This window comes from Ruditapes philippinarum, unplaced genomic scaffold, assembly GCF_026571515.1.
Source record: "Ruditapes philippinarum isolate M1 unplaced genomic scaffold, ASM2657151v2 ctg134_1_1_1_1, whole genome shotgun sequence".
Classification (NCBI taxonomy): Eukaryota; Metazoa; Mollusca; class Bivalvia; order Venerida; family Veneridae; genus Ruditapes; species Ruditapes philippinarum.
Genome location: NW_026852258.1, coordinates 761,211 through 780,178, shown reverse-complemented (window position 1 = coordinate 780,178; position 18,968 = coordinate 761,211). Strand labels below are relative to the sequence as shown.

General features: G+C 32.7%; 1 protein-coding gene across 1 annotated transcript in view; it reads right to left on the bottom strand.

Annotated features, from left to right (window-relative positions):
• LOC132754509 (FERM domain-containing protein 5-like) overlaps positions 1-18,968 on the bottom strand; it is a 106,311-nt gene that overhangs the window by 7,434 nt on the left and 79,909 nt on the right. Inside the window, exons 11-15 of the mRNA XM_060745152.1 lie at positions 15,966-16,083; positions 14,171-14,225; positions 10,564-10,646; positions 8,956-8,979; positions 5,355-5,762 (exon numbers count right to left, since the gene is read on the bottom strand). Coding sequence (XP_060601135.1) covers positions 5,355-5,762; positions 8,956-8,979; positions 10,564-10,646; positions 14,171-14,225; positions 15,966-16,083 — 688 coding nt within the window. The remainder of the gene's footprint in view (positions 1-5,354; positions 5,763-8,955; positions 8,980-10,563; positions 10,647-14,170; positions 14,226-15,965; positions 16,084-18,968) is intronic.

The window sequence follows — 18,968 nt, the reverse complement described above, 5'->3', positions numbered from 1 at the left end:
AGTACAATAGCTCTTCTTATTGTTTGCAAGTTTCAAACTGGTTAAAAAAGCAAAATAGTACATAAAATATATACAAAGTTCTTGTGGCTTCAGGTTAAGTTTTCAGGTTTCCTCCAAGAGCTAAGGCATTCCATCAATCAAAATATTGATTTCAAATTTTGCATTTTTACTAACCATTGTTGGCAATGGCATGATCAATTCAAGGTGATCCCTTTATGCTGATCAAATAAATACTAAATTAAATAACGAAAATATAAATTTGAATTTCACACATTTGAGCAAGGCATATTTTCACTATTTTGTATTTCAAAAATATTTTGTTTGATGAAACACCCAATTCTGCCATATCAAGGATATTGGAAATGGAAAATGCCAGGATAAATAATGTAAAAAAATCAAATCTGATCTTCTAGAAATTATTATATTTAAATCATCAGATAAGTACAAACATTACAACACCCCTCTCATCTCATCTTTACTGTTATTTTTTCTATAGAGAAATAAGTCTTGTGCAAAACTATATTCAATTTTTACAATTTTCAAGGAAAAAAACCCTTAGTTTTGAATGTATAAAGCAGAGCACTGCAAAGCTGAGCAATATACAGTCCCTAAAGAAAATTTGTTTTAGTAATAAACAAGAGCTGTCACCCAAGTGACGAATGCCCCCGAAAAGGTTTCTTAAGCATGCAGGTATTATGAAAAGAAAAGAGAATGAAAGTAACTAATTGCTGAATATTGTTCTTTGTATTATTGTACCTGTAATCTCTAATTGTGATAGCATGAACCTTTAAAATAAAAGTGTGACCTTGACCTTTGAAGAAGGAACATTGTTCTTGGAAGCGACAAAATGTTGTTATGAGATAGACATTTGTGCCAAATTATTTCAAAATCCCCCAATGCATGACAAAGTTACAGTCTGGACACGATTATTGTGTTAAGTGGGGACACACGGACAGATGGAAATGAGCCTTAGCCGCGACACATTGTCTTGATGTGGTAGACATTTGTGCCAAGTTATTTTAAAATCCTTCCATGTATGACAAAGTTACAGTCCAGACATGAATGTGCATCTTCAAACTCTTCTCGAGAGAATGAGTACCTTCAAACTATAAGTGTGACCTTGACCTTGAAGGTAGGGACATGGGTCTTAGTCACGACATGTCGTCTTGATGTGGTAGACATTTATGCCTAGATATTTAAAAATCCTTTGACGCATGACAAAGTTACAGCCCGGACACGAATGTGTGTACCTATAAGCTCTAATTGTGATATAAAGTGAACTTTAAAATGGTAGTGTGACCTTGATCTTTGAGGTAGGGACATGATTATTAGATGCGACGCATTGTCTTGATGTTGTAAAGTTATTTTAAAATCCTTCCATGCATGACAAAGTTACAGTCCGTACCTATTTACTCTAATTGCGATAATGTGAAACTTCAAAATGATAGTGTGACCTTGACCTTTGAGGTAGGGAGGTTGTTCTTGGACGCAACACATTGTCTTGATGTGGTAGACATTTGTGCCAATTTACTTCAAAATCCCTCAATGTATGACAAAGTTACAGCCCGGACACAAATGAAGTGGGACAGAGGAACAGATGGAGGGGGCATAAAAATAATCTTTCAATTAGGGGGAGAGGTATTCATGAAACTAAATGACCCTCAAGTGGTAGCAGTTTTTATATGCTACATGCCAAATATATAAGCTCTGGGCATTGAAGTTTTCTTGCTTTCTGCTATTATAGATTTCTGCCAAATTGGCTTCTATTGGTTGAAAAGATACAAACTATACACAAAATTTCGAAAGTATGACCTTGACCTTCACCTACGGAAGGTCAAACCTGAGCTCTGCACATCATCTTATAATGGTTAGAATTTCTGCCCTGTACTTTCTTTTTCCTTCCATTGGTTTAAAAGATACAGATTGGACAGACAACCAGGTGCATAACAATATACGCTGAAAATTTTTTCAGGCATATAAAAAGTAAAGGCTTGTAAAAACACACAAATTTGAAATATTCAAAACAAAGCACTTGCAGACAAGCTAAAGTCAGGAAAAATCACAAACACAAACAAAAACACCAGCAAACACACTACAGTAAAGTAGCAAAACAAGTCTATATTTAAAACCCCCGAAATAAACATTTTGCTTCTTAATCATTCACTAAAAGACAAAAGTCTGTTTTATGTTAGATAATGTTTCTGCTATAAACTATAATCTAGACTTTGACACAGATTTTATGAAATATACTGCAAGAGAGATTAATTCATGTATCATAATAATGGTGACCAAAATAAGAAAGCCTACTTTCATACTCGCTTATTGCTTGGATTTCATGTGACTGATGTTTTACAGCAACATAAAAGAACATGAAAGTGACCATGATGAAACACTATTCCTAATTCATGAGATGCTTGAAATAAGCACCACCAAAGCAGAAGTCCTATCCCAATCTGTTTTGTCTATGATTAAATACTTCTATGTACTGAGTAGAATCAAGTGGCATGTATTATTGACCAAGACTTAATACATCTTCAATTCACGGCGAGTTTGAAATTTGCAGCAAAGCACAATATAGCATCCAAAGGTAAGCAATTTATTAACCATGATTACAGTACAGCATAAATTTAATGCTTAAAGCCAACTTCATCCCTATGATTCATCACCATGACTATGATTAAATGCAAAGAAGACATTTCCATAAAGCACAATTTAGCACCTAATGGCAAGCAATTCACGGCCAGTGATTAAATACTGCTTTGAATTCAGTAGAAAACTGAAATTTGCAGCAAAGCGCAATATAGCACCTAAAAGTAAGCAATTAACTGAACAAGACTAAATACATCTCCAACTCATTAGAAGATTTAAATTTGCAGCAATAGCAATTTAGTATCCATTGGCAAGCATTTCACTGACCATGATTAAATACTGCTCTGATTTCAGTGAAATTGAAATTTAATACAGCACAATGTAATACAGCAGCTAATGGCAAACATTTCCTTGACCATGGTTTATTTGAAACAATTTAAAGCGCAATAGCAACCACATGGCACTATCATTAAATAATTGATATTTCTTAATACTTTGCAGTATAAAAATTTAACAGTTTAGTGTACTGCAGAGCACAATGATAACGTACATTACAGCAATTTTCATATAAAAATCATCTTTATAAAAGAAGTAAAACATCATAGAAAGCTGATTATATATAAAAGATGGTGAGTATAAGTGTGGCTATATAAGATATAAGATCTATATTCCAGCACCGAGCACAGCAGCTTGGGTAGATATATATATATGTATATGGTATGGTAATGACTGAAACTGACTGTTGAGAATGAATGAGTATATTTACATGTATATCTCTGTTATCATAGCAAATTCAGATCATTTAAATCATATATGATATCATTTATTTATATAATTTTCTTCTGTTAACAAAACTTTTCAAAACACTGGTAACAAGAGGGCCATGATGGCCCTGAGGTCGCTCACCTGTATATAGGCCCCCCCCCAACCCCCATCCCCCCAACGTTGCAGGGCCAATTTAACCCAAGGGCTTTTATTTGCACAAACTTGGTAGACACCCATAAGAAGATGTTTCATGCTAAACATCTAAGCTCTACCTCATTGGGCTTTTTAAAAGAAGATTTTTTTAAAGTTTTTACTATACACATATAGTTAAAAACAATGACACCACTGGGGCCGGGCCAGTTTTGACCCCAGGGCTTTTATTTGAACAAACTTTGTAGACACTTACTAGAAGATGTTTCATGCTTAATATCTAAACTCTAGCTATTTGGTTTTTTTCAAAGAAGATTTTAAGTTTTTGCTATACGCATATAAAGAAAATCAATGACCCCCGGGGCGGGGCCAATTTTGACCCCAGGTCTTTTATTTGAAAAAACTTTGTAGACACTCACTAAAAGATGTTTCATGCTTAATATCTTAACTCTAGCTATTTGGTTTTTTTCAAAGAAGATTTTTTAAGTTTTTGCTGTACACATATAAGGAAAATCAATGACCCCCGGGGCGGTGCCAATTTTGACCCCAGGGCTTTTATTTGAACAAACTTGGTAGACACCTATTAGAACATGTTTGATGCTAAATATCTTAGCCATAGCTCTTTGAGTTCTTTAAAAGAAGATTTTTTAAGTTTTTACTATATGCATATAGGGAAAATAAATGACCCCCGGGGCGGGGCCAATTTTGACCCAGGGCTTTTATTTGAACAAACTTGGTAGACACTTATTAGAACATGTTTCATGCTAAATATCTTAGCTCTAACTCTTTTGGTTCTCTTAAAGAAGATTTTTGAAGTTTTTACTATATACATATAGGGAAAATCAATGACCCCCTGGGGCCGGGCCAATTTTGACCCCAGGGCTTTTATTTGAACAAACTTGGTAGACACCTATTAGAACATGTTTAATGCTCAATATCTTAGCCATAGCTCTTTGAGTTCTTTAAAAGAAGATTTTTTAAGTTTTTACTATATGCATATAGGGAAAATCAATGACTCCCCGGGGCGGGGCCAATTTTGACCCCAGGGCTTTTATTTGAACAAACTTGGTAGACACCCATTAGAACATGTTTCATGCTAAATATCTTAGCTCTAGCTCTTTGGGTTCTTTAAAAGAAGATTTTTTAAGTTTTTACTATATGCATATAGGGAAAATCAATGACCCCCCGGGGCGGGGCCAATTTTGACCCCAGGGCTTTTTTTGAACAAACTTGGTAGACACTCACTAGAAGATGTTTCATGCCAAATATCTAAGCTCTAGCTCTTATGGTTTTTTAAAAGAAGATATTTAAAGTTTTTTCTTTCGGTTGCCATGGCAACCAGAGTTCCGCATGGAATATAATTCTTTGAACAATTTTTAAAGGTGACCACCAAAGGAACATTCCTGTGAAGTTTGGATGAAATTGGCTTAGTGGTTTATGAGGAGATGTCATTTAAAGTAAAAGTTTACGGACGGACGACGGACGGACAGACGGACGGACGGACGGACGCCGGACGAAAAGCGATCACAAAAGCTCACCCTGTCACAAAGTGACAGGTGAGCTAAAAATGAACAATACAATATCTTATTTTATACTCCAGTCTGATCTTTTGCTTTTTGCAATTTTTTTTTTGAAATTATTTGAGATTGTTGTTGGTCTCATATTTGAGTATGATATTTGCCAGAAGTAAACTGATCTGAATCACTGTTTAATGATAGGAATAGATATGAAGAGCAGTATGCTAGGGTGAATTGTGCGATTTTTTTTTTCCCCGGCTAATTTTTAGTGTGATGGGTTAGGTATGGCATGACGTAATGATGTTATTATGAATTTTGTTATCTCATCACTACCTTGACGAGAAATACCGTGTTCATCTCGGACGGTCGTAACTTTCTGTATCGTAGTCACCATTGGTCTAGTCTCGAAAGTTGCTTGCGTTACAACTCGGTCACCTTCAAGAACTGTCTGCCTCTGCTCTACCTCTGTGTATTGAACAACCTCTTTAGAACTTGTACGAGCTATTTCTCTTAATTTCGGTCTCTTAACCTCGGTTGATTTGGGTCGAATCTCGTACTTTTCTCTGATTTCGTCCGGCTCTATTAAATCTAGTTCAACTTTTTCAACAGACGCCCTCGGTGCCATTCTAGGCTTGTTTTCGTTTTTATTTCTCTCTAAAGAATCGGGTCGCTTGTTTCGTTTCTCGGGCTGAGGTTCGGCAGAGGCAGACGTGGAAGTAGTCATGCGTGGAAGTGTGTCAGCTGTAATGTTAGTAATATACATGCTATTAGAGGTATATACGTTTTGAATATTTTATAATTTTGTTTTTCCATCTTAACTGAAGGATATTATTGGTTCCATTTATAATAAATGTATTACTTATTTCTTGTTACATTCATAAATCATAGTACATCTATAACTTAATCAGTTACTTTAGTTATCTAAAATCGCATTATAATGTTAACTCTAAAAAAAAATAATAAACTATATTTGGATAAAAAATATTTATTTATAAGATCAACCCAGAGGATTCTTAAGATAAACAAAATAGACAAATCAGTTAATATTAGATCACCTTCAAACTATTTATATTAAAAGATAAATTATACACACCAAAGGAAATAACGCAATCTTGGATATATTTATTATAAGAGAGCTTGTTTTGATGTTCATAGAAATATATCCTTATTTTTTTGTTACAAATATGAATTGATCATGTTGCGAGGTACACTACAAGTAGATATACATCATGCAGTCAAAAAGTACCATGACTTTGCAGAGGAGCCAATAATTGCAGGGGAGCCAATAACAAGGCAGCCAATAACTGCAGGGCAGCCAATAACTGCAGGACAGCCAATAACTGCAGAACAGCCAGTAACACCAGAAAGTTAATACATGGAAAAACACGACTTATCAATGTTTTTCCATTGTTTTCTAGTTTTATCATTATAGAAAAGCCAGCAATGCTAAACTTGCAAACAAAAATAACCATGCAAGACTTTATAATAATGGTTAATATTTGACAGAAATATTGCCAACAAAAACTCTTGGCTCCCACATCTATCAATCAATATCAATAACAATGGTTGTAAGTACAAATTCCGCTATCAATTACGGTATATAACAGACTATTAGGTTAAATTTAAATTATTAATCATAGTACAAGTTACTTGGATTTATTGTTTCACATTTTCCTTTTATGTATGGACTCTTGTTTTCCTTTAAACTAAATGAAATCAGTGTATTGTATTAAATGAATGAACTTCAGATTCTCAAATTTTGAGACTTTCCTTGTAAATTAACCAATAAGTGACCTTCAACATAAAACTAGGGTATATTATACGTTATTAACTAATAAATATATCATAAAATGGAGGAAATCATTATATATGAGGGCAAGGGAAATAATTGACAATCAATGTTTTAGGTGTATAAATTATGGTAACAATATAGGTTTAAAAAAAGTCAAAATGATTTGACAGCCAGTCAAATATGTACTGCATACAATGTGATTTATACTTGGTATTGTCCAGTTATTTCTCATAAAGTTTCATTGCAATATATAACAGTGGGTATCCATGGTGATAAGACATTCACTTTCCTAAAAGTCATCCAAAAACAGCTAAAGAACAGAAAACTAAATGAAATTAGATTTAGTTAGAATAGAGGAGAGAATAATAATATCTGTCATATTTTGCGGTTCGGATCGGAATATCCGTCCCGAGGTGATCCGCCCATTGGGCGGTAACGAGGCTTGCCGAGTTACCGCTCATGGGCGGGTGACCGAGGGACGGATATTCAGATCCGAACCGCAAACATATGTCAGATATTTTTTCTTGCATATTCTACCATATTCCATTATATTTCAAATTCTTTATCTTTATTTTCAATGAAAATTTATATCATAACAACCGTAACTACTTTCATTCAACAGCGTATGAATTACAAAATCATTCATAACGGTAAAATGACGTCATCTTTATCGTGCCATTGTACAGCACGCGACTCATCTGGAACCCCCCATGCCAGATGAAATTTCCGGCATGGGTAAAACTAACGGAAACGCCAGTCTGATATGCAAGAAAAGAAAAGATCATTTTCCATATCAATTACTGATGACTATTTCAGTTCATTTAAATATCATTATAATTTATTCAGACCAGAAATTAATACTGTAGTAAGTTTCTACACCATTAAAGAGTCATAAACAAATTCACATGAATATTGCACTTTACAAATTTGTTCAGAAAAGATAAAGTAACAAAGATGCCATCATATTAAAGTTGCTATCTTGGTTACTATAACCATAGCAACAGCCTTACACCCACTGTTGAAGTAATTAAAACATTTTAAAACCCTTTCACAACTCTACTGACATGTCATGAAAATTCTTAATTTTAACATTACTGTTAGATTTTTATTGAGCATAATTATACTGTAAAATTCCCCTTTTTATAATGTTGTAATATTTAAGTCCTAAAATCCCAACCTGACTCATAGAAATTCTATACAATCACTGAAAGTAAAATGTTAAAATTGAAATTATCACTTAATTAGTTAGTGTCTTTTTTATATCTTAATTTTGTTAAGAAAAGATATTAAGATAGAAACATGGGTTGTTAAGTTTAGTGAGATAACACAAAAACAAACTATCAGCAATTTTATGTAATGACAAATTGACCCTTGTTATTTTATAGATATCAATGGGAAATACTGAAGAACTGGTTTTATCCGCCTTCAATTGAGAGATTTCAATGTGGAATATTGTAGAGCAGGTTTTACTTGCCTTAGAATAATTTTCACCAAAATTCATAGCTGATTTCTGTGCTAATTTATAGTCATCAAGAACAAATATGTAACCATGAGTCTGCAATTATTTTATTAAGAAACACTTTTGACTTTGAATATAATGATGACGCAAATTCATGAATACCTAAATGAAGAAAAATATACTGTTTGGACAAAAAATTTGAAATATGAGAAAGTAAATTTAAAGCGCTTTTCTACAGAAAAACCCAATAAAGTCAAAATATCCTTAAAAAGATTTTTCTCCACAAGTGAGACAGAATAAAGGTAAAACTGTTATATTTTGCATAATATTTAACCTGAGTACAAGCATATGTTTCTGTTGTTCCCCTATATATGAAGTTGATCAAATTAATACTTGTTCCATCTTATAAGTATCTTTTTTGTATGAAGAGGCATAAATTTATACCCATACCCACAGTATGACATCATGAAGTTTCACTTTATTGCCTTAACCAGATGTAAGTATAAAATAGAAACTTCCTAACCAGGTCATTTAGGTATTAAAACATTAAACAGTAAAATTGCTGATTGTTTTTTAAAGTGTCTGAGCCTCATTTTATTTTTTATTTCATCAGTACAGCAAACCAATAGCTAGCAAGATTGAAAGGCGGGGTTAAATGGGTTACCCTGGCAACAACAACTTACCCTTATATCCTTTCCCACCTTTATCTAAAAATACATAAGCGACATAATCTATGTTAAATCTATGCATACTGGTATTAAAGACATCAAAATGGAACTTAAAATTCCCGCCAAATTTCACGAAGTATCCTTATCCTGGACTGGTTTCCTGTCTACAGCTGTAGAAATGTGTGTTTTTAGATGCATGCAGAAAACAAGTCTAAAAGAATACTACTATGAAAATCAGAGGTGTTCAACAATAGAAGAAATCATATTTATTTGCATTATTGTCATGTTTTGACCTTTGTGCACTGCACAAAGTTGTGCTCAACACTCTTGATATGTTACAAACCTATGTGATCCCTTTCTTCTTTGTGCTCAATATAGCGAGAAATAAATCTTGTATAAATTTGTTTGATTTCTACCCAAAAAGCTGCTGTTTTAGAATTAAGATTATATTGGTGCAGTCAAGACTTCTTATAAATCAGTCCCTAAACTCTATAGAAATGATAATTATGTTTGTTTGAAGAAGCTATGTTTGTCAGTGTCTATCCCAATATCAGATTGTCATTAACTTATTTCCAATTATTTTCCCTTAAATGTCCTCTATATTTGCAAACCAAAATTAAACCAAAGACTATTGATGAACTATTGTTAACCAACGATCATTCCAAAAGAAGTCCAAATAATATGCAAGAATGAAATATTTGCACAAGAACACTTAAGTCCTCCATCTTTGAAATCTTTCTTATAAACATAGCTTTATTTCGAAAATGTGTGCAAGATACAAAGATTATCAATTTAAAAATTTGGAAGAGAACGATTTTCCTAAAACTGATGAAATTTTCTGCTTTATTATGTGACTTGTAATGCTAAGGGGAAGTAAGACAATGATAAAGAAAAAAAATCAGAGGAATCATGCAAGGGTTACTTCCCTTTAAAGTCTTAAACTTTGAAATAATCTTAATTCTAGCTAAAGTGCTAAAAGTATATTAGAAAGGAAAGGGAACTTAGCATGCTAGGAGGATATGTGTATATTATATATAGTGTTTACACTTTACATCACCAACAATACACACAAGACAGACAACTGACCAACATTTACTCTGAATTGCCTCCCTTTATTTTGACCTACACTCCTTCATATAACATGACAATTTCGAGTGAATTTCATTTAACAGTCAAGTATTTACCTAATTTTGACCTATTTTAACACATAAGAGTTCTGTGATGAATACATCTTAAATGTCAGAATGATTCCTTCATGTATGCATGTAAATGTCAATTCTTGTTTGTGGAGTTGTGATTTATTGTGTCATGAAAGCTTTGCAAATGAAGCATTGTGCATAGCTATGTAAAAATAATACAATAGTATATTCTACTTTTTTATGTTATAAAGTTCCCATAATTTCCTGCAAGTGCTTGAAATGCTATATTATATACATGAAGGCAACAACAAGTATATCAAGAGATGGTTGTGAGACAGTTGTAACTACATCATATTTCATACAACTGCTCCACACCAACAGCTCAAATTGTGTGTGTGTGTTTTTGTGCAGTAGGCCAATAATATTATAACTATCTGATTTGTTTCTGAATTATTTCTTAAAATATACACAAATGATGACGTACCTTCCGAAATGGAAAGGTTCGCAGAGTTCCGCATATGAATTCTACTGTCAGACTTCCTGGCAAAGTTTGGCAATGAGCACGTCCTGTAATATTAATAAAACATTACCAATTTTAAATAACCTCCATAGAAATCTGCACTATAATTATCTCATTATCTTAATAATGAAAGCATCTCCTGTTGAAAAATTTATTTGCAACGATGTGAGAAAATATTTCCAGTCAGTAGGGAAGACGCTAATGAAAATAAAATGTCATCTAATCTAATTTTCAATTTCAAACACCATGGCACACCATTTTTAACTGTAATGAACAGTATGGCGCCTTGTTCATCAAATTCTGACAAAAATACAACAAAAAGTTGCGAAATGACAAAAATACAAAACCACATCAACAAAACTTTGTCTGAAAGACTCTATGTCTTAAAACTCCTCTAAATGTCCAGAAACAGTAGTTTTATTTTTACTTTATCAGCTTAGGTACATGTAATACTTATCTTTGTAAAAGTTTGAATAAAGGCAACTGCCACATGCCAAGAAAATATTGTTCAAGATAAAGTGCATAGTGTTTTCATGCAAAAAGGGAGACAGCTGCAGTTTGCTGTGAAACACATACATGTAATGAAAGAAAGTAAATTTATCTGATTTAATTTTTCTTTAAAAAGGGGGGGGGGGGGGAAAGAGAGAAATCTTCAATAAAGGTAGTATTAAACAATAATTCAATGCCTTGGTGCTTAACCCTTTACCTCATATATACGCGAAACAACGCACTTTCGACCCCCCCCCCCCCTTTTTAGGCCTGGAATAGTGAAAAAATGTCCTATTTGGGTCCCAAACACATGTTTTCGTTTGAGAAATGTTGCTAAAAAAAGTGAGCACTTTTTCGGCGCCGTCCCCCATCCAAAAGATACATCAGGGGGTTGCCAGAAGGGGGATGTGCCCCCTTCTGTTTGGGGGGTTTGAAGGGGGGCGGAGTCCCCCTCATCGCCAAGAAAATTTTGGACTTGTGAGAGGCTTAAAATGACCCCAGGTCGATCATAAGGTAACGTGTAACCAACGCTGAAAAGCCTTTGACTCTATCTCAATCCCTTGAGAAGTTGCAGCACTTTGAAATAAATTTTGATGGGAAAAATCGAGGCAAAATAGTGATTTTTGGCAATTTTGAGATGTCCCCTCATTGCCATGGTAACAGGAAATTTAAGACTGAGCATGTCGTTACAAAGGCAATGGTCCAGTCAACATTTGTGCCAAGTTTGATTAGTATTGAAGCATTTTTCATAGTTTCATACCAGTTTGAACTTGTAAGAGGAGGCTTTTCAGTGAAAATGGCCATTTTTCACAATATGCTCATGGGGGAAAGGGTTAACAGCTGCAACTCTTTCTTTATATTATATGAGTTACAACAGTTTTTCACCAAATTCTTGAATATTAATGCATTCACATATAATAAATTAAAATAATTCTTATCAAATTAATAACTTCTACATAATTATTGTTTAATTTATTTTTTATTTTGCATCCACATTTTAAGTAGGGACACCACATGGAAGATCTAAATTTAGCCAAATTGTAACTTTAATAAGGAAGCCAGCACAAAGCCTGACTCTGCAACATCTCACCAGACTAAATATGTCAAGTACATCTATATTCTAGCTCTACTAGAACAAAAGCTGATTAGTCTTTACCAACAAAATAGAGCTAGGCATAATCTAACCAAACTTTATATTGTTTGTAGCTCATTATTTTGTATTTTGAAATTGAAATCCCTTCAATGGACTGTTCCAAGATTAAATCAGGGCAAATCCATTCACAAATTAATTAGGTTAAGGGTTAGAGCATTTAACATCAAATCCTTTTAATATATATGAATTACAGACAGTTTTAAATCCAAAAGGAAGACCATTATATATATATTGAACGAGTGGCACTATTTAGGGCTATTTACATAATAAAAATTTGGTAAAATTTCATTGCAAAAGTTCAACACACAATAGTGAGATAGAAAAACACAAAATATTTTTGGAAGACAAGAAGCAAATCTGAAAACACCTCTGTTTCATTTATTTTCAGTTAAAGGGGCATGTCTCAAACATCTATAGATAATTATTTTATATTCCTAACTCTCTCTGAAACTCTTTAATTTCTTTTAAAAAAATCTATAGTTTCCAACATTATTTAGCAGTTTAAAGGAGCATGCCATCAGATTCCTACTTATTTTCATGAAATTTTTTAAAATGTATTTAAAAGTAAAATATTGTGAAGCGAAAAAAATGAAAATAATTTACACATTGCAAACAGCACTGTCTTGCAATCCACATAAATTACCAAAGAGAGGTCAAAATAAGCAAAAAATAGCCCTTTCTGTGTTAGTAACAGTGATAAATACTGCAAAATCAGTAATTAATTGCATATAACATGAAAATTATTACTTATTACTTAAAATCTAAGTAAAATATTTTTCTCAAGTTTAATTTTCTTGAAATATTTTGGCTCATCTTAAGGCATGCGGCTATACATTTACATGACAGTGCTTTTAATCATCTTATTACTTTCATGTTACCTATCTTAAAGCTACAGTAAAATATGTCTGTTAAAAGTCTAGTAAAAAGAAAAAGACATAAAAAGGGGGCTCTTTATTGACAGGTTGTCACTTTCAACAACAAAGTCAGTTGGAAAACAATGACCTTTGAAATACTCAAAATTTATTAATTTTCTAGAGGAGGTCTCTTATCACAGGTTTGTCTGTACTGCAAACAACGATATGTATCTTAAAACAACAACAACAAAACATGAAATTCTAATGTTATTTGCATCTTAATTCCAATAGCTATTCACATCTGGTTTTAAGAAACAAAATTAATAACTTATGTCATTATGTTGAGAGAGACATGTTCCTTTAACCATTACCTTTGCTTCTAGTCAGGAGAAAATTAATAAGTAATAAAAAATTCACGAATTAGAAATAACTCTCACGTGTTGTTAACTTTAATCCCATGAATATGTTTAATGAAGCTTTCTATGCTATATCTGAAAGGAGGGTAACCATGGTAATATAATGATAAACTGATTAAAATTTCCATATTTAGAATTTAATAATCTTCTCAACAATGAATCAAGTTGCTTAATATAAATTGCATTTTTTTTCCCCTTTCTAATTGAAAATGGTTATGTTCAGGTCAAATGTACAAGTATAAATGAGCCGCGTCATGACAAAACCAACATAATGGGTGTGCGACCAGCATGGATCCAGACCAGCCTGCGCATCCGCACAGTCTGATCAGGATCCATGCTGTTTGCTATCAGTTTCTCTACTTGTAATAGAGTTTGTAAGCGAACAGCATGGATCCTGATCAGACTGCGCGGATGCTCAGGCTGGTCTGAATCCATGCTGGTCGCAAACCCATTATGCTGGTTTTGTCGTGACGCGGCTCAAATCATCTCTAGGTAACAAACATAAATAGCAAAAAAGCTTTAGCAAAATTTAAAATGTGATTACATTTGATTTTTTTATTTTTATTTAGCAAAATAGCAAATGTTGGCAGCAGGGAGTATTGAAATAAAAAAAAATAAATAAAGAAAACCATGTTACTTTTCATTTGACCAATCATTACCTTTGAAAATCGGGTTCTTTCCTCTTGATATCCTCACGTGGACTAAAAAATACGCCTTCGTTTTTTGAAAACAAGCCGACGACATACCAACATAAAAAAAAAAATAATAGTCACCTCTTATTTACATAATTAAACAACAACAAATGCAAAATCAAAATAATTTTATGAGTTTTAATTTTTTATTGTAAATTCCAGGTAAATTATTACTGTAGTTGAGTCCTTTCACATTCATTTGTTCTAGCCATTCATTAAGTGACGAAAATAGAGCTTGGAATGGACTTCAAGATCATTTAATCTAATTTCAAGGCAGGGTAGCTCTTTTTTGAGCTTATGCAACTATATATTAATTCATGATTTTCAATCTTAAATTCTAAACACAATGTATAATTTCGTTAATGACTATTGTCATTCCACTTTTTTAGCAGTAATGTATTCTCTTATTAGGTAATTAAATGTGTTTTTGAGTGAAACCTTGACAAAAATTCAATGATGTATGCTAAAGGCCCTGTGATTATGCCGGACCAATTTTGATAAAGGTCGCAAGCCTGGGTAATAAATCATTTTCATTATTTATATACTGTTGTGTTATTTCACCGCAATGGAATTTTTAAAATCACGAGTATTTGTAAGTTCTTAAAAAAATTATAGAATCTTTTTACAAGTTCATGAAATTTAGACTCTAATAAATCTGTCTGATTCTTAAAACACAACGATTAAATTAATCATGTAAATATATTAAATTTCTATAATATTTGAACAATCATGATTAGGCAATAATCAAATTTATGGTTTTTCGTGGAAACCTCGAACGCAAAATAGACGAGGTTCACTATCAGACGTACCTTTTGAACCTAAACCGTGTTTATCCTCTGAGATTAAAATGATCCCCGCCGGACCGAACTTTTGGAGTATTAAAAAGAGTTCTTGTTAACCTGTGGAAATAAACATTGTTTTCTCATATTATTTATAACTGAGGGTTGAAGGCTACAGTAGCTACTTTTTCAGGCTAATTTGCAAAAACTTATATCATTTTATCAAGTTAAATGAGTAAGAACTAATTAACATTTGTCATGATACTTTACATAAATAGATTTATGCGTTTAATCCCAAATGTATATTAAAAATTATAATTTGCAATTTGGTATTAAAAATATGATTACCAATAAATTACCTGCAAAATAAAGAAGTTTATAGTTTCAATATGCCAACTCTGGTTTTAAATATGATTCTAACAATAAATTATATTCTTTTATTTATGTAAGTTGACATATGTGTAATTTTAGTCCCCATTAGGGAATATTACTGTAATTATGAGAGAAAGATAAATTGATAATCTGCTTTTTTTGGCACAATTCCTATCAACAAGAGCTGTCGGTAGGACAGCAACGTTCGACTATCCTTAGTGCTTGATAGTAAAAAAAAATGCTTGATACAGATACCTCCTCCTGTTTACAGGTTGGGGTAATGATGGTGAACAAGTGTGCAAAGTTTCAAAGCCATATGTCAATGAACTTTGAAAATATTTGAGGTATTACAAAAACTTTAACATAAATTCTAAGTCGAAAAAGGGGCATAATTCTGTCAAAATGCTTGATAGAGTTACCTCCTCCTGTCTACAGGTTGGGGTCATGATGGTGAACAAGTGTGCAAAGTTTCAAAGCCATATGTCAATGGACTTTGAAAATATTTGAACTATTACAAAAACTTTAACATAAGTGGTTACGCCCACGCAGACGCCGACGCCGACGCTCGGGTGACTGCAATAGCTCTACTTATTCTTATTGAATAGTCGAGCTAAAAAGTATTGTAAATACAGGAACTAACGTGAAAAAGAACTGCTGTTCCACAGCACATCTCCACAGGTACTTGCAGGCTGCTACAGTCAGACACTTGTAACCAATCGGCTGATGTTTCTAAATATAGAATATTAAAATCATACATGAGAAATGTTAACAAAGTTTAAAACCTATTAATCATGTAAATCATTGTAAATTTATCAAAGATTTCTGCTTATTATATTCAAAACATTGTCATTGGTCAAAGGTTGATTTAAGGACTAGCTGATATATACTGGTACTTTCTCTAATTTCATATTTTAATAGTTAAATATCATAATATAATATAATATTTTAGTCCAATATGGTTGATACATTAATATAATAGACATAATCATTATAGTACAAAATATTCTGTATATATTTCATGCATAAGCATATGTACAATGATTTTTGGTGTTAATTTTTACTTTCTTATTTTTGTCTAGTGACAACAAAATTAATTTGATAGGGGAAAAACAATATTAAAAACTAAACACATTTCTGCCTTCCTGTCTTCTGTACTTAATTATTGTTATGGTATCATACAAAGTGACACTATAAATGGTACCCTATTATACATTCATCAGCAATATTAATACTATTAATGGCACTTAAATAGCTATAATAAAGTTCCCCTTGTGAAATGTTCAAACATCATTGAACCAGTAGTTTTAAAATAATACAGTTTATAATTCTTATTCAATATATACAGTAGATATGCATGTTAATATTACAAAACATAAAAGCTTGGTCTTTAAATTATTTTAAGGTGAGCAATGGAAAAAAATAACACAATAACAAATAAATAGTTGCCAATCCTATACTTGATTTATTCAGTCTACTAATTATAGATAACAATCCTAACATCCGATAGCACCCGCATAACCAATCTTTAATAATTACAGTACCCAATGTACCCATACTATAACTCTCACATAACTTTTTTGGTAGCAGAAATAGTAAAAATAAGCTCGATTTGAATATTTTAACTCATGTCAGTTCATTTAATATTACAAAATAAAGCAGAGGCTCAAGGAAAAGTTAAACATCGTGGTAATAATTATTTTGATATGTGGACAGTTCTGGACCGAAAAATGGGAAAAAACAATATGAGCCGCGTCACTACAAAACCAACATAATGGGTGTGCGACCAGCATGGATCCAGACCAGCCTGCGCATCCGCTCAGTCTGATCAGGATCCATGCTGTTTGCTATCAGTTTCTCTACTTGTAATAGAGTTGTAAGCGAACAGCATGGATCCTGATCAGACTGCGCAGATGAGCAGGCTGGTCTGGATCCATGCTGGTCGCAAACCCATTATGTTGGTTTTGTCATGACGCGGCTCATATGTTTGTACAATCAGAAAAAACATTAGCGGAATATAATTATTGTTTTCCATTTTTTGGCCCAAACTGTCCATTCATCAAAATTATCATTACCTTACACTTATGGTATACATTTTTGCACAACTTTTCTCTAAGCCTCCACTTTACATAGTCATATTTTATAAAGAAATAAAGAACTGATTTGAATCAAGCAGTTTTCTGCTTGCAGTATTACCAACAATTGATGTGAAAGTCACATGTTATGAGCACAATGGTACAATGTAATCAATAATCCCGAAGGACCAGACAAAAATATGAAGACTTTCCATTTTATGTGAACTACCAACCAATTGTTAATTGACCAGGCTTATCTACAACAAATGGTGAAATTTCATGTTCTTTAATTGTGGCTTTAAAGCAATAGCAGTGAGGGGGATATATCACTATGAACATAGAGGATAAGGTATAATAACGTAAAAAAATAAGACTTAAAAACAACAAAAATTAACAACATGAGGATAACAAAATAATTTCCACAATGAATATATAATACCCTAAGTATTGTCTACAATCAAATTTATTATCGCAGAAACAACGCTGACTCATGAGAAGTATTATGACTATTTCAATTTCAAAATGGCTGGTGTTCTTTTTTTATTGTTTCTTCAAAGTTAATAATCACTGGTTTATTTCTATGGTGGTTTTCTTTTTTGGAAAAGAAAATAAAATTTTAAAATTCTGCAAACTAAACAAAATTCAAATTTAGCAATCAACAATGATAATTATGTGCATAACAATGTCTTAGAATAGTTGCGCGTCTTAATTTATTGTGTAGCATATGCTGGCATTATTGTACCTTGTGTTTGGCTGCTATAAAGTTTTAATGTTGCTGTTTTAAGATGTATAATTTCAGCATAATCACTGAAACTTTAAATAGATAAATGATGAAATCAGACTTCAAGGTTAACATTGACTTGTTATAATACTTTAAATTATCAACATGATAATGTAAAAATCAGATCTAATGTGGACTTTTTAACCCTTTATTTTCAGACGTTTTTATTATTGTTATAACAAACAAGAGCACCCGAGTAGGACCACTGACGTTCCATAAGCAAGCTGGATTGCTTTCTCATATGAGAGAATCTGAAGTTTCTTGTGGCATATTAACCCACAGTGGTTGAGGGCAAGTGGCAATGACTTTTACATTATAAGTACTCATACAAGTGTGTTTACTACTGTGTGTGCAGGTGTATGTATGTGCATGCGCCTGTCACTTTGGAAACCATTTTTAAACACCATTATGTTTAATTGTCTATTACTGGCAGTTAGCATAATGTCCTCCATTACTACAGTGCTACTGCACAACCACATTATTATACTTTTATGCCCCCTCCACTCAGTCACATTACAGTCTGATATACAACCAGCTAGTCTCAAAATATTCACCTTAATGTTGAGTGCAAAGCAAAGTTATTCATTTCTTTTATTGAAGCGGGCATCTGCAGAATTTTTAAACTTACATATACATTGTAATTCTATACATATTGTGGTGAATTTTTCAGCTGTGTGCAAAGCTTGGTTCATTATGAACTTTGCATCTCATTAATGAATAGCAGTGTAGGATATAAAGTGTGCCTTACCACATTGTAGTGA